The sequence below is a fragment of the Megascapheus bottae genome, chromosome 4 (assembly GCF_031878675.1).
Source record: "Megascapheus bottae isolate mThoBot1 chromosome 4, mThoBot2.hap1, whole genome shotgun sequence".
NCBI lineage: Eukaryota > Metazoa > Chordata > Mammalia > Rodentia > Geomyidae > Megascapheus > Megascapheus bottae.
The window spans coordinates 65,356,478-65,369,320 of NC_143512.1; the positions used below are offsets into that span (position 1 = coordinate 65,356,478).

Sequence of the window (12,843 nt, forward strand, 5' to 3'; positions counted from 1 at the left end):
TTACAAGAAGGAATAGGAGATACACTAGGCCTCCTTGGCACAGGTCAAAACTTTCTTAAAAAGGACCAAGAATCACAACAAATCAGAGAAAGGCTGGATAAGTGGGACTGCATTAAACTGCAGAGATTTTGTATGGCAAAGGACATAGCTAGTAAATTAATTAGGAAGCCTACAGAGTGGGAGAAGATCTTCACCAACCATACAACGGACAAAGGCCTCATATCTAAAATATATCAACAACTCAAAAAATTGAATCACTCCAAAACTAATCTCCAAAGTAACAACCATCCCATTAAAAGATGGGCCAAAGACTTAAAGAGAGTCTTCTCTGAAGAAGAAATAAAAATGGCCTATAGACACATGAAGAAATGCTCCACATCTCTGGTCATAAAAGAAATGCAAATCAAAACAACGCTAAGATTCCACCTCAGTCCAGTTAGAATGGCCAGGATCAGGAAAACGAATAATAACAGATGCTGGAGGGGATGTAGCCAGGAGGGATCACTACTACACTGTTGGTAGGAGTGCAAACTCATTCAACCACTATGGAAAGCAGTATGGCAGTGCCTCAAAAGGCTAAACATAGAACTCCCCTATGACCCAGCAATTCCACTAGTTGGCATTTACCCAACCATCCAGAATCTAGGGCGTACTAAATCCACTAGCACAACAATGTTCATTGCAGCATTATTCACCACAGCAAAAATATGGAACCAACCTAGATGTCCCTCAGCTGATGAGTGGATCAACAAGTTGTGGTATTTGTACACAATGGAATTCTATGCTGCTGTCAGAAAAAACGACATTGACCCATTTGTTAGGAAATGGAAAGACTTAGAAAAAATCATATTAAGTGAAGTAAGCCAGACTCAAAGGAACTTAGGCTCAATGGTTTCCCTCATTTGTCATAATCAGTAGAAACCTTCGGCTCTATTAGCAGAGATCTGCAATAGAGCAAAATCTTGATACATAAGACCATAGAGTATGAATCTAATTGAAAGGACCTCCAGGATATTGAAACAAAAGCCATATAACGAATGATTGTTGCCCTTAATGTACTATATTATCTCTCATCTCCTTTGCTGTCCCTTGGTTATCTCATAGTGTTACAGTATCTCACTTTGTTATCTGATATATTGAATTTATTTGTATTTGGTTATTTGAAATTTGATAGGGAAGGGGGAAAACCAAGACTGGTAGGGGGAGTGGGGGGGGAGGGTAATGGGTACCAAGACATGTGAAAGGGTATCAATGTATGTGAATTAATGCACCTTCCATCTGGCAAATATCATGCAACCCTTTTATTAATTACAATAAAAATATATTAAAAAAAACTGAGTCATGAGAGCAGGAGAGGAAAGAAAGAACAGAAAAACAAGAGCATCTCCAATGGAGAGCTGAAGTGGGATGCCATGTTGACTGGAGGAGAGGCAGGAGACAGGACACAAGCTGACAGGAGGCATGTTGTCATGGCCGTACCAGTGCCTGAGCAGGTTTGGGCCTACATAGGTCAGGTTAGGGGACAGGGTCACAGGGAATTTGAGAGTTCACCACCGAAGACTGGCAGGCCCAATAACCTATTGTCCAAGTATTTAATATGTAATATAGTGTATAATATGTAATATATATATTCTGTATGTTAGGGTTTGTGTCCATGGGCTAAGGACCAGCCATGTCTTTTCAATTTTCCACTGTGCTGGGTCCCTGTGCTCTGTTTACAAGAGATGCCAAGTAAGTGCTCATTAACTGTATTCCATGGAATATTAATTATATTAATATAATTATATAATAATTATATAATAATTACATAATAATATATAATTAATGTATTAATTATATTCCATGGAATAAAAATTTCTTCTATATGAACTGTACCTTGAGTGTATACGGCAAGATTAAGAGAGCACATCAGTATTTTTGTTTTTGTTTCCTGATCATTTTTTTTTACAGATGTTCTTTTGATAAAGATGGATTTCATACTATAGACTGTACTTTCAAATTCTTGGTAAATCCACTGAAAGCACACTTGTTAACATTCTCCCCTAAATTGCAAGCAATTCATTTTTTAATCTGTTCTTGCAAAACATGATAAGTTAGCAATTTCCTTTAAAATTGGATTTATCTCCTTGGTAAAAAACCTTGTGATGATGATGACGATGACGATGATGATGATAATGATTATAATCTGTAGGTTTTTTTGGGTCCATTTCCTTTAAAAACCTCTGGATCTCTATTAAAAGTTAACACAATTTGCAATACATTTAGCAATCTAACTTCTAAGCAGGAGAGAACTTTAAATATAATGCCCTGGCATTGTGGGTGTTAAATATGACTTCTTTGAAATCATTGCATACCTAGTAATTAGAAAGAAGTCTTGCTAAAAACTAACATAGCATACTAAATGGATAGCTCTTGCTAAGAGTTTTGTGTTGAAAAACCATCAAAGTGCTCTTATTCTAATTGCACTAATCTCAGAGGGAACTATTCTGCCCACATCTATTTATTTATCCTGTATCATTTGGAACTCAAAGTTCCCTTAAATATTTGCTTTCTATCAGGGATAGCTTGAAGCATCCAGGCTTCTGTGTGCTAAAACCATGACTATAATTTATTTGTAGTCTACTTTTGAGCATATGGCATTCAAGCCTTCAAAGTCTACTGGAAACTTGTGAAAGGTGGATTAAAACGTAATTATTAGTAATAGTTAATAGTAAATATTCCTTTGGTCCCCATGCTTTCTAGGATTTTTTTAAAAGCTCCAAAAGAAATGGTACACTTAAACATAAATTTCTATCAAAAGATCTAGTTATAAAAACATCTAGTTATATTTCTAATTTCTAAGATGTTTTCATGTTGATTATTTTGTTGGATCTTTTAGTCTTTCAAGACTATCGCTCATGTTGCACAGAAGAAATTAAGGCCATGATTTCAGAGATTTTCCTAAAATCATAGCTTGATTCTAAGAGAAAGATAAGAGATATAGCCAGGTTCTTTGGCTCTACGATCCACTCGAAATATGCAACAATTAAATGATGCAAATTATACTGATATTTAAATACATGAATATTTATAATAGTTTTAAAATTATGCAATTTCTCCAGGTGATTTTTAATGGGCTGTAGAGGACTGGTAAATTATGTTTGTGTAGTGCTAGTGACAAATATCCACACCGTTTTCTAGAGCTCCTTCATCTGGTTTTCTATTCTCTAGTGCTTCGTAAGTCTTAGGGTCATTGTGGTTGTTACCACTGTCAATACCATCATCAACCATTGCTACTAATGTCAGTATTGTACATACAATAGCAACAGCACTTCAAGACTGTATTACACTAAATGTGCTTGATATTCTTGGAAACAACTAGAAAAATACTAACAGCCAAGTGTGTAAGAGAGAAAATAACTGCTACACATACAGGTGGACTATGCTGCCATCTGAAAGAACGACATCGTCCCATTTGTAAGGAAATGGAAAGACTTGGAAAAAATTATATTAAGTGAAGTAAGCCAGACTCAAAGGAACATAGGCTCAATGGCTTCCCTCATTTGTCATAATTAGTATAAACCTTGGACTCTCCTAGCAGAGGTTTACAATAGGGAAAAACCTAGATACATAAGGCCACATAGGATGAAACTAAATGAAAGGACCTCCAGGATATGGAAACAAGAGCCATATAATACGTGATTGTTGTTCTTAATGTACTATGCTATTTCTTATCTCTTTTGTTGTCCCTTGGTTATCTCATATTGTTACAGTATCTTACCTTGTAATCTTGTATATTATATATGTTTATTTGTTTATTTGCAATAGGATAGGGAAGGGGGAAAAGCAAGATGAGGGGAGGAGGTTGGGGGACTGAAATGGGGACAAAAACATGAGAAGGGGTATCAATGTTTGTGAAGTAATGCACCTTCTATCTGGCAAATATATATATATATATAACTCTTCAATCAATTATAATAAAAAAGAATATTTAAAAAATACAGGCAGAGTTTATGATTACAGAAGGTTGAGCATTAGGAAAGAGATAATTGCCTGGTCAGGAACCAGTTCTAAATACTTAAATAAAGAGGAGAAGGAACAGATCTTCAAAGGAAAAACTGCCCTAAAGCATGAAATTCAAATTAATAATGTTCGTGAAAAAGAGATCAGATGTTATCCAATCAGGTTAAGAGAGCTGGATGATGGAACCATCCAGAATGTGGATGAAAAGATATAAACCTCACAATCAGAGAGTCTTAAATCCAAATTTCATTTGCCCCTTATCTTCTGGGAGAGGTTAGGCAAGTTTCTCCACTTGTATGAACCTTAGTTCTCCAGTGAAAAGAGTATATTACTACTTTCTCCATAGACAAATGATAATAATATTCACCCCATACATAGAAGATAATAATGATTACTCTGTATGGAAAGGATAAATGTTTAGATGAAGGTCTAAAAGACCACTGGCAAATAATTTTTTTTGCCAAGCCTGGGGCTTGCACTCAGGGTCTGAGTACTCTCCTTGGGACTTTCTCAAGGCTTGAGCTCTACCACTTAAGCCACGGCATCACTTCTAGCTTTTTTTTTTTTTAATGTATGAGTACTGAGGAATCAAACACAGGTCTTCTTTCATGGTAGGTATGCACTTTACTCCTAGGACAAATACCTGGCCCATGAGTTTTGTTTTTGTTTTGATTTTTTTGACTTGTGTCAGATGAGTATTTTTAAATCAGATTTTATTTTTAACTGTGTTAACCAATAGCTGAATATATATATAGATATATAGATATCTATATATATTAGAAAAGTAAGAAATCTGGCTCTGTTGTTGGGTCATTTCTAAATGGTAAAGTTTTCCAGTACAGAATAGCACATGGCTCTGTAGACAAGTGTGTGATTTTTTACTTGGTCACAGTCCCAACCTCCCTCTGACCACAGTCCCTCCGTCTTCCCTCCCCCCCACTTGACTTGCTTTATTCACTCTCCTGACTGTGGCTCTTTTGGCCACTGCACAGGAAACAATCTAGCACTGGTTCACTTTATGCATGGTCTCAGTTATGAAAGAAATGATGTGAATGATTGGAAATATTGTTACTTAAAATATTAAAACAATATTTGACTTCCTGTTTCTTTCAGAAGTAAAACAAAAGTGCATCTAGGTATACAGTGCTTGAGAAGATCCTATGGCATATTTGTGATATGATGAGAAAACTGTAAACAGAAATGTGAACATGAGCACTGTTTACCATGTGAGAGATTGCTAATGAAGCCTGCTGCCACGTGTCCATCACCAGCTTCTCATCACCCTCAAAGTTTGCTTCCACGTTTTCTAGTGAGTAATCAATCTTGCTCTTCAGTATTGCTTTGACTTTTGGTTTGGGTGTAGACATTTCCGGAGAAATGGATATTCGAGGGATGAGAGGAATCCTTCCGAAAAGAATCCAAAGAAATGTAAAGATGTTACTTACTAGAATTCTGTTTTTGTAACCATTTCTGTGAGTTTTGTTGTATAGATACTAGTTTTGTTAAGATACTAGGTATTATTAAAAATGGCATTTTGGAATTTGTCCACAGTGAACACTTCTAATGAAGAATAAAGCAATCATGAAAAATAAGTAAGCCAAAATAGAACTTTGTGTGACGTTTCTTTAAGATCAATAGTATCAGGGCCAGGAGTTTGGCCTAGTGGTAGAGTGCTTGCCTAGCATGCATGAAGACCTGAGGTCGATTCCTTGGTACCACATATATAGAAAAAAGCTGGAAGTGGTGCTGCGGCTCAAGAGGTAGAGCTCTAGCCTTGAGAAAGTCCAAGGACAGTGCTCAGGCCCTGAGCTCAAGCCCAGGACAGGCCAAAAAAAAAAAAAGATCAATAGCATCACCTGTAGTCCCGAAATGGAAAGTTATATAGGAGGCATGTGAGACAAGGCATGGTATGTAGGTTATAGGTGAGAGCTGAACCTGATTACTGAATAGAGGCAACAAGGATTTGGTGTAGCTGGGTTATTGAGCAAGATTACGAACAGAGTTAGGCTCTTCCTCCAGTTTCTCTGCACCATATTGTAGCTCCCATGTAGAAATTTTAGAGCTATCCCTGGCAATATGCTATATTTGGAAGATTCCAGGATTTCAAAGGTTAACAAACATAGATGTACAAGTTAGAATATTTATTGTGATTGGGATAGTGCTATGGTGAGAGAAATATAAAAGGCTCTGAGCTTGGGGAATGAATGGGAAAGGGGTAGCTACAAAAACAGTTTTGCTGAAACTTTACTGACAATCTACCATACCTATGAAAGGCAAAGTCTGAAAATTCACTGCTCATCCCTCCACAAATGAAGTTATGAAATAATGCTAAGTCATAGTCAATCCAGTTTAACTATAATCTGTATGTTCAATTAGTTGATGTAAAGCTTATGCAATCATCTCTAGTTGTAAAACACTGTCCAATGCATATGTTTCAACATTTTATTTTGCAACACAGTAGTGGTGGCCTATCATCTGGAAAAAAATTTGGACTGCTTATTTATTAGAAAAAAATTCTAGTCTGCTCTGCCACTATGAGGGAGTGAACTTGGGGTATGCTACTTACTTATTTATGTTCCTTTTGGAAAAATGTGAACATTATTTATTATCAATGGATCAGTAGTTACTATTGTTATATAGAATGTTACTCCATTACTATTATTATTATTATTATTATTATTATATAAGGTTTTTGGAAGGAGTATAGTGGAAAAGTTATGTAAAAGTGCTCATTGCTTTGCTTGGTTCTTTCTGTGGCTAATTGTTTGATTGGTTGATATACTGGTTATCTGATATTCCAGGAGATAGCTACAGAGTGATCTGAGGTTGAGATTGGTACAGAGTTGGTCTGTGGAAAATAAGACCTAGTTGTTCTTTTGCAGGTTTCTTCTACTAAGCAACATTAATAGCTTCCCCCATTATGCCTGTCTTGCTATTTTGTGCTAAGAACAGAATGCACTGCCACCGCAGACATTGAACTTGGTCTTTTGCTGGTTCTGATGCTTCATACTGACTCTGGGCCTTCTATTGGCTCCATTTCCAGTTCTTTTTCTTCAGTTTGCTGAACATTTCTCTTGTGTTTGTATCAAAATGAGGTTTCAGTCTTTTCTTCCTGTGTATTCTTGTGCCTCCATGGGCCAGATAGGGCCAAGAGGGCAGTTGATGGAAGAAGTGTGGAGAGAGAGAGAAGTGAAACTTAGGACATGGCCTAATTCACTTGTGTTCTTGTGATCTCAAATCTTTCCAGCAGTGAGGGAGGGTAAAACAAAAGCATGCACATGCAATAGGCACGATTTCAAACTTGCATAAGCAAGAATAGTTAACTGCCTGCTGTGGAATACCACGAACACTCATGGTTTGGTGAGAGTTATTGGGACTAGCTTTCAAATCTTTCGATTCTCAAGAATGGTTAACTGCATTGCAGACTTTATTTTCTGTATTCCTCACAACAACCCTGCTTTATGGACAAGGAAAACTGAGCCCTGGAGTGATTTGACCTGAGAAGCAATTGTCTTAACCTACTTACATATACCTAGGAAGTGACAGGTTCAGAATGGAAACCAGGTGTGTTTGGCTTGAAAACATATTCACTGCTATACATTTTGTTTGTGTAACTCTTTCCACACATATTGGTTGAGCAAACATACAGAAAGAGCATACTACTTTCAGTATGAAATATGTAGCTTAACTCCTTGAAGTCTAAACCCGTCACTCAGTGTTTGCACACTAATTTGAAATCTAACTTCTTTCTTTGTTTCTTCTTATCCACTTTTGGTCATTTTTTATTGGACTGTATAGAGGAGTTACAGTTATATTTACCAGATAGTAGTGCATTATTTCTCACACACTGATGATCCTTCTCATGTTTTTGTCCCCATTTCCTTCCCCTCACCCCTCCCAATCATGTTTTTCCCTTTTTCCTTTCCTATTTCAAATAAACAAATAAGCACATATACAATATGCAAGGTAACAAAGTCAGACACTGTCACTTTTTGTCATTTTTATTGACATAATCATATTATATTCATAATAAGAAATGATTTTCATACTTTATGTTTATTTCATGGTTTTGCCTTGTAGTCTTTCATCTGAACTCGCCTATTTTCAGTTGATATAGTTACTAACTGAGGGTTTTCAATTCTGTTTTTGAATTGTTTTTATGTATTTTGATTTGTTACAAAAGTCAACAAGAACTCTTAGATTTTTTTGGTTGGAAACTACATCATAGGAATTACCAACCACTCTACCACACATTTCTCTCTGTTCAATTTCTCAGTGTTTGGGGTGCCATACCATGCTTATCATGCTTCCATGACTTAAAAATTTCAATATTATTTATCTTTGTGATTGTTGTTCTTAATGTATCATGTGAAGTTATTTCTTGTTTCCTTTTTCTCCTTAAAATTCTATATATTATATTATAATGATCTTTATGTGTGCATAAAAACATTTTTTCTCCCACCTGACCACCAAGTTTACTTTCTCACTGGCAGGAATCTAATGTGAAACTAATAGTTCTTCCAGTCAGTCTCATGAAGTCAAAATCACATATGACTGAGAATATTTCTGATTTCCCTCATAATTTAATGAAGCCCCATTTCCCTTCCATTTTATTTACATAATCACACCCACATACACCTGTGTGCACCACATCCTTACATGTCTGTACACATCATACATATCCATGTGTATCACACACACACACACACACACACACACACACACACACACACTTTATAGGAAAAAGCAGCAGTAGAGGTTCATAATCCCTTACTAGAGATGCTAAGGTTTTGAATATGTTTCAGAATTTAGAATTTGTGCATGCTATGTATCCACTTATGCCCCTAAAATGTCTCACAGAAAAACTCCTATATAACACTACATTTGTGTATAAAAAAGGAACATATAACACTCTTCACAGGATAAAAAATGTATATTAGTAGTCTTAAGTCAATGACACACTGAAGTCAGAAAAGTGTTCAGTTTTTAGAACTTTGGGTATTCGTGTTTGTAATAAAAGGAATGTGATATTCTATTTATAGTAGTTTGAACTCGCAGAGCTTTATGTTTAAAAGCAATTATAATATAATACTATGTCCTACTTTACCTAAGCTGGTTTTCTGAAATGTCTTTACCATCAAGTTGAACCAGTGGGATTCTTGTAAATCTCCTATTGTCTTCTATTGGGACTTTTCCTTCCATCACTCTGTAGTAATCTTGAAGGAGTCTCTTGGTATCTTGGAAACGGTTCAGTTCTGCCTTTAACAGAAATCATGACTGTCAATGCTCAAGAAAGAACAGATATATTTCCCATATGAGGCTCTACATAAGTACTACTTAAAAAAACATTTAGGTTGAAATTGTACAACTGTAAATGGGGAAATGGAGAATCTGATCAAGAAGCAATGGACACATCAACGCAAGCTAAGTTTTATTCTCCCCATACAAACATTTGAAGTTCAAAAAATAAATATATATATCTATATATATATATTTAAAACATTTTCACTTTCATACATTTTGACTTGATTACATCAAGGAAGATGACATTTCTATACCTCTTGATACTGTAACGAAAGGTTATAGTAGTTACTATGGTTGAAATGTGCATACTAGGAATTCTTATTGCTGCCAAGAGTCAAACAATCCATATTATCAAACAATAAAGTATCTTCATCATAGCCAATACATTACTTGATTTGAGGGATATCCACAATAACTTATGCAGAAATATAAAAACAGAAACAAAACTAAAGCAAGACCATACTCTCCTGCTGTAAGATAGTATAAGATAATGTGGATGCCTAACAAATAGGAACATAAGGTGATAATACATGGTTCTCTTTGCAGTTTCTCTCTTGCTAAATGCATACAGTAGGGAGGTAATATCTACTGTGCTAACATCCTATGTTTTATGCTGGGCTGGCCAGGAGGGAGTGTGAGGGAAATGAAGCAGCACAGATGAGCTGGTGGCAAAACTAACACCAGTTACCCTTATCAACAAAAGTCATTTATTAGCTGGGCGAGATGGCTCAGGCCTGTAATCCTAGTTACTCAAGAGGGTGAAATCTGAGGATCAAGGTTCAAAGCCAGCCTGGGCACAAAAGGACCTGAGACTCTTATCTCCAATTAACCTCTAGAAAATGGGAAGTGGGGTTTGGCTCAAGGATAAGGTGGTAGCCTTGAGCTGAAGAGCTAAGGGAGAGAGAGGGCTCAGGCCCTCTTTAAGCCCCATGATCCTCCCCTACCACCCAAAAAGTCATTTATTGATGGTACTTGTGTCTTAGATACATGCAGTGAAAATCAATACAGTAACAATGATGTAAATGTAAATCCTGTAAATGCAGTTATACCTGTTATGCTTAGGTATATAAAACCATGGGAAGAAAATGAACTTGCACAATACCACACTTATATTCATTGTAAGAATAGGCTGCAAATGTAAACTCTATTGGTACATACTGGGTATTGGTAAGTGACTTTGGAGAATTGAAGAAAAGCCTGTGGAGTTATAAAAAATAATCCTTAATCCATAACATTACACTAATTGGTTAATAACATCTCAATTCTGGAACTGAACTCAATAATAATTAGGTTTAGATAAAAGCCTATTTTTGTATAATTTACATGTAGGATACCTATGCCTTAGGATTGCCTGATTATAATGATTGTTTTATATGAGAAATCAACTTATTTATTTTCATTGGGTAAAGTGTGATTTAATAAAAATTGAATAGGATACCATACCACAACTAGAATTTCCATATAGAAAGAATACTAATGGATGCTGTAATCCCTTTGAACAATGAACAGATATTTAATAAAATGAATATTAAGAAGCTGAAGCATGCCTTGGCTGGAGATTGGGGTAAGATGAATAGAATTTGTGAGTAGTGTTGTATTACTCAATGCATATGTGTAAACAGAGCTAGGAAACTTGATGAGATCTTTGGGGGAGGGGAGAGCTCCGTGAGGGGAGAGTGATGGGCGATTGATGAAGTTGTACACATAAATGGGTTGTTAGTTGAAACTCCCTGCAAAAATCATTTGAATTTAATAAAAAATAGTAAAGAAAAAATGTTCCCACATTTATAACAAGTGAATAATGCTCATGGTTTTCTCAAGCAAAACAGAATTTTAGCACTGAAAAAATTCTCAAAAACATGCTGAAAATGCTACTGTGGCATAACGCTTTAGAAAAAGTTTTACGTAGGCTGCCTGTTTTCCCTCATTTGTAGTAATTAGTATGTGGCTAGGGTAGTTTTACCAGAGGATCACAGTTATGCTCAATAGTTATGTACATATGACCTGAGAAAATGATGCTAATTGAAATGAATGACAAGATATGGGGAAAAAACGGCTTTTTTCCTTAGTGTACCATATGCCATTATCTCTTTTCTTTTGTTCCCCTCCCTCTTGCTTACCTCTTGTCACTGTATTTTTTTAAAATTTCAGTACCCTTTATATTATCTGTAAGTTTATCTGATTTGGGGATGGGAAAGGAAATCACAGAAATGATAAGAGAAAGGACAAAGGGTAAACCAATACAATAGTAATACTCGTGAGATAATATGTTGGAAACTAAGTTTACAACTTAGGGGCAGGAGAATCAGGGGTGGGGAAAAGTGGGAGTAAACGAGGGAGGGTGTAACTATGTGACAAGGATTGTACTTATCTCCTTCTTTATGTAATGGAACCCCTCTATACATTACCTTTATAATACAAGTAAATAAACAAACATAAATTAAAAACTGTTCTGTGTAAAAAAGACATAACTTCTTAGAAGTTGTTAATGTGTACTTTGTTGAGGAGGGGAGAAGTGAAAATATTTTCAAGGTCAAATAGTTCAGAAATGTTGAGCATCTTCATGTTAGAATATGTCAATATGTCATTTCTCATAGAGAGGAAATGATAAGAGTTCTTTAGCCCTTACCAGAATCATTTAACAACATTCTTCTTGTGGTTTGTGGGGGCTTGGACTCTGGACATGAGCGCTGTCCCTGAACTCTTCAGCAAAAGGCTATGGCCCTACCCTTGGAGCCACAGCGCCACTTCTGGTTTTCTAGTGATTAATTAGAGATCAGAGTCTCATGGGTTTTAGTGCCTGGACTGGCTTTGAACCTTGATCCTCAGATCTCAGCCTCCTTAGTAGCTAGGATTACAGGTGGGAGCTACTACACCCAGCTATACAACACTCTTTTTGTGGAACATCTTTTGACTTTAGGATTCCAGGGGACCTAACTCTGGAAGCATTTATCTAGCTACTGTCTAATGAGAGGCATCTGGATTGGGTCCATATCCTAGTTATAGTAAATAATGCTGCAGTAAATGTGGTTGTTCTATTAGCTTTACTATGCCCTTGTTTCTGGAAATTTGAGTAAATGCCCAGGAGTGGGATTTCTGGGTCATGGGGGGAGCTCTATGATAGTTTAGTCTTTTGAGGGACCTCCATACTGTTTTCCAGAGTGGTTGAACAAGTTTACACTCCCATCAACAGTGTAGTACCAATCCCTGCCGGCCACATCCCCGCCAAGCTGGGATATTGAAGATTTCTAAAAGGCTCTTTAATATTTCTCGTGTAGATTTCTGATTTTTTAGCTTCTTGGACAAAAGATCATTGCCCTTAAATTCTATTTAAGCATTGGTTACATGAGGAGCAAGGGACCAGCTCCTCTTACCTGCATCAAGGAAAAGAAGTGGTTCATAGTTATTCCAAGGAAGTCCTTCAGCCAGCTCTCATTAATGATGTCCAACCGCTCCTGTTCAGCTTCTTCCTTCCTAGCCTCACAAATGTCCCACAGGCGATCTCGCAAATCCTGTGGAGAAAGAAAAACAGTTATG

General features: G+C 36.4%; 1 protein-coding gene across 1 annotated transcript in view; it reads right to left on the reverse strand.

The window, feature by feature from the left end:
- Window positions 1–12,843, reverse strand: part of Spef2 (sperm flagellar and cilia associated 2) — a 148,734-nt gene that overhangs the window by 43,476 nt on the left and 92,415 nt on the right. The window contains exons 23-25 of the mRNA XM_090332052.1: window positions 12,681–12,818; window positions 9,110–9,261; window positions 5,226–5,406 (exon numbers count right to left, since the gene is read on the reverse strand). Of these exons, the coding sequence (XP_090188178.1) occupies window positions 5,226–5,406; window positions 9,110–9,261; window positions 12,681–12,818 (471 nt within the window). The remainder of the gene's footprint in view (window positions 1–5,225; window positions 5,407–9,109; window positions 9,262–12,680; window positions 12,819–12,843) is intronic.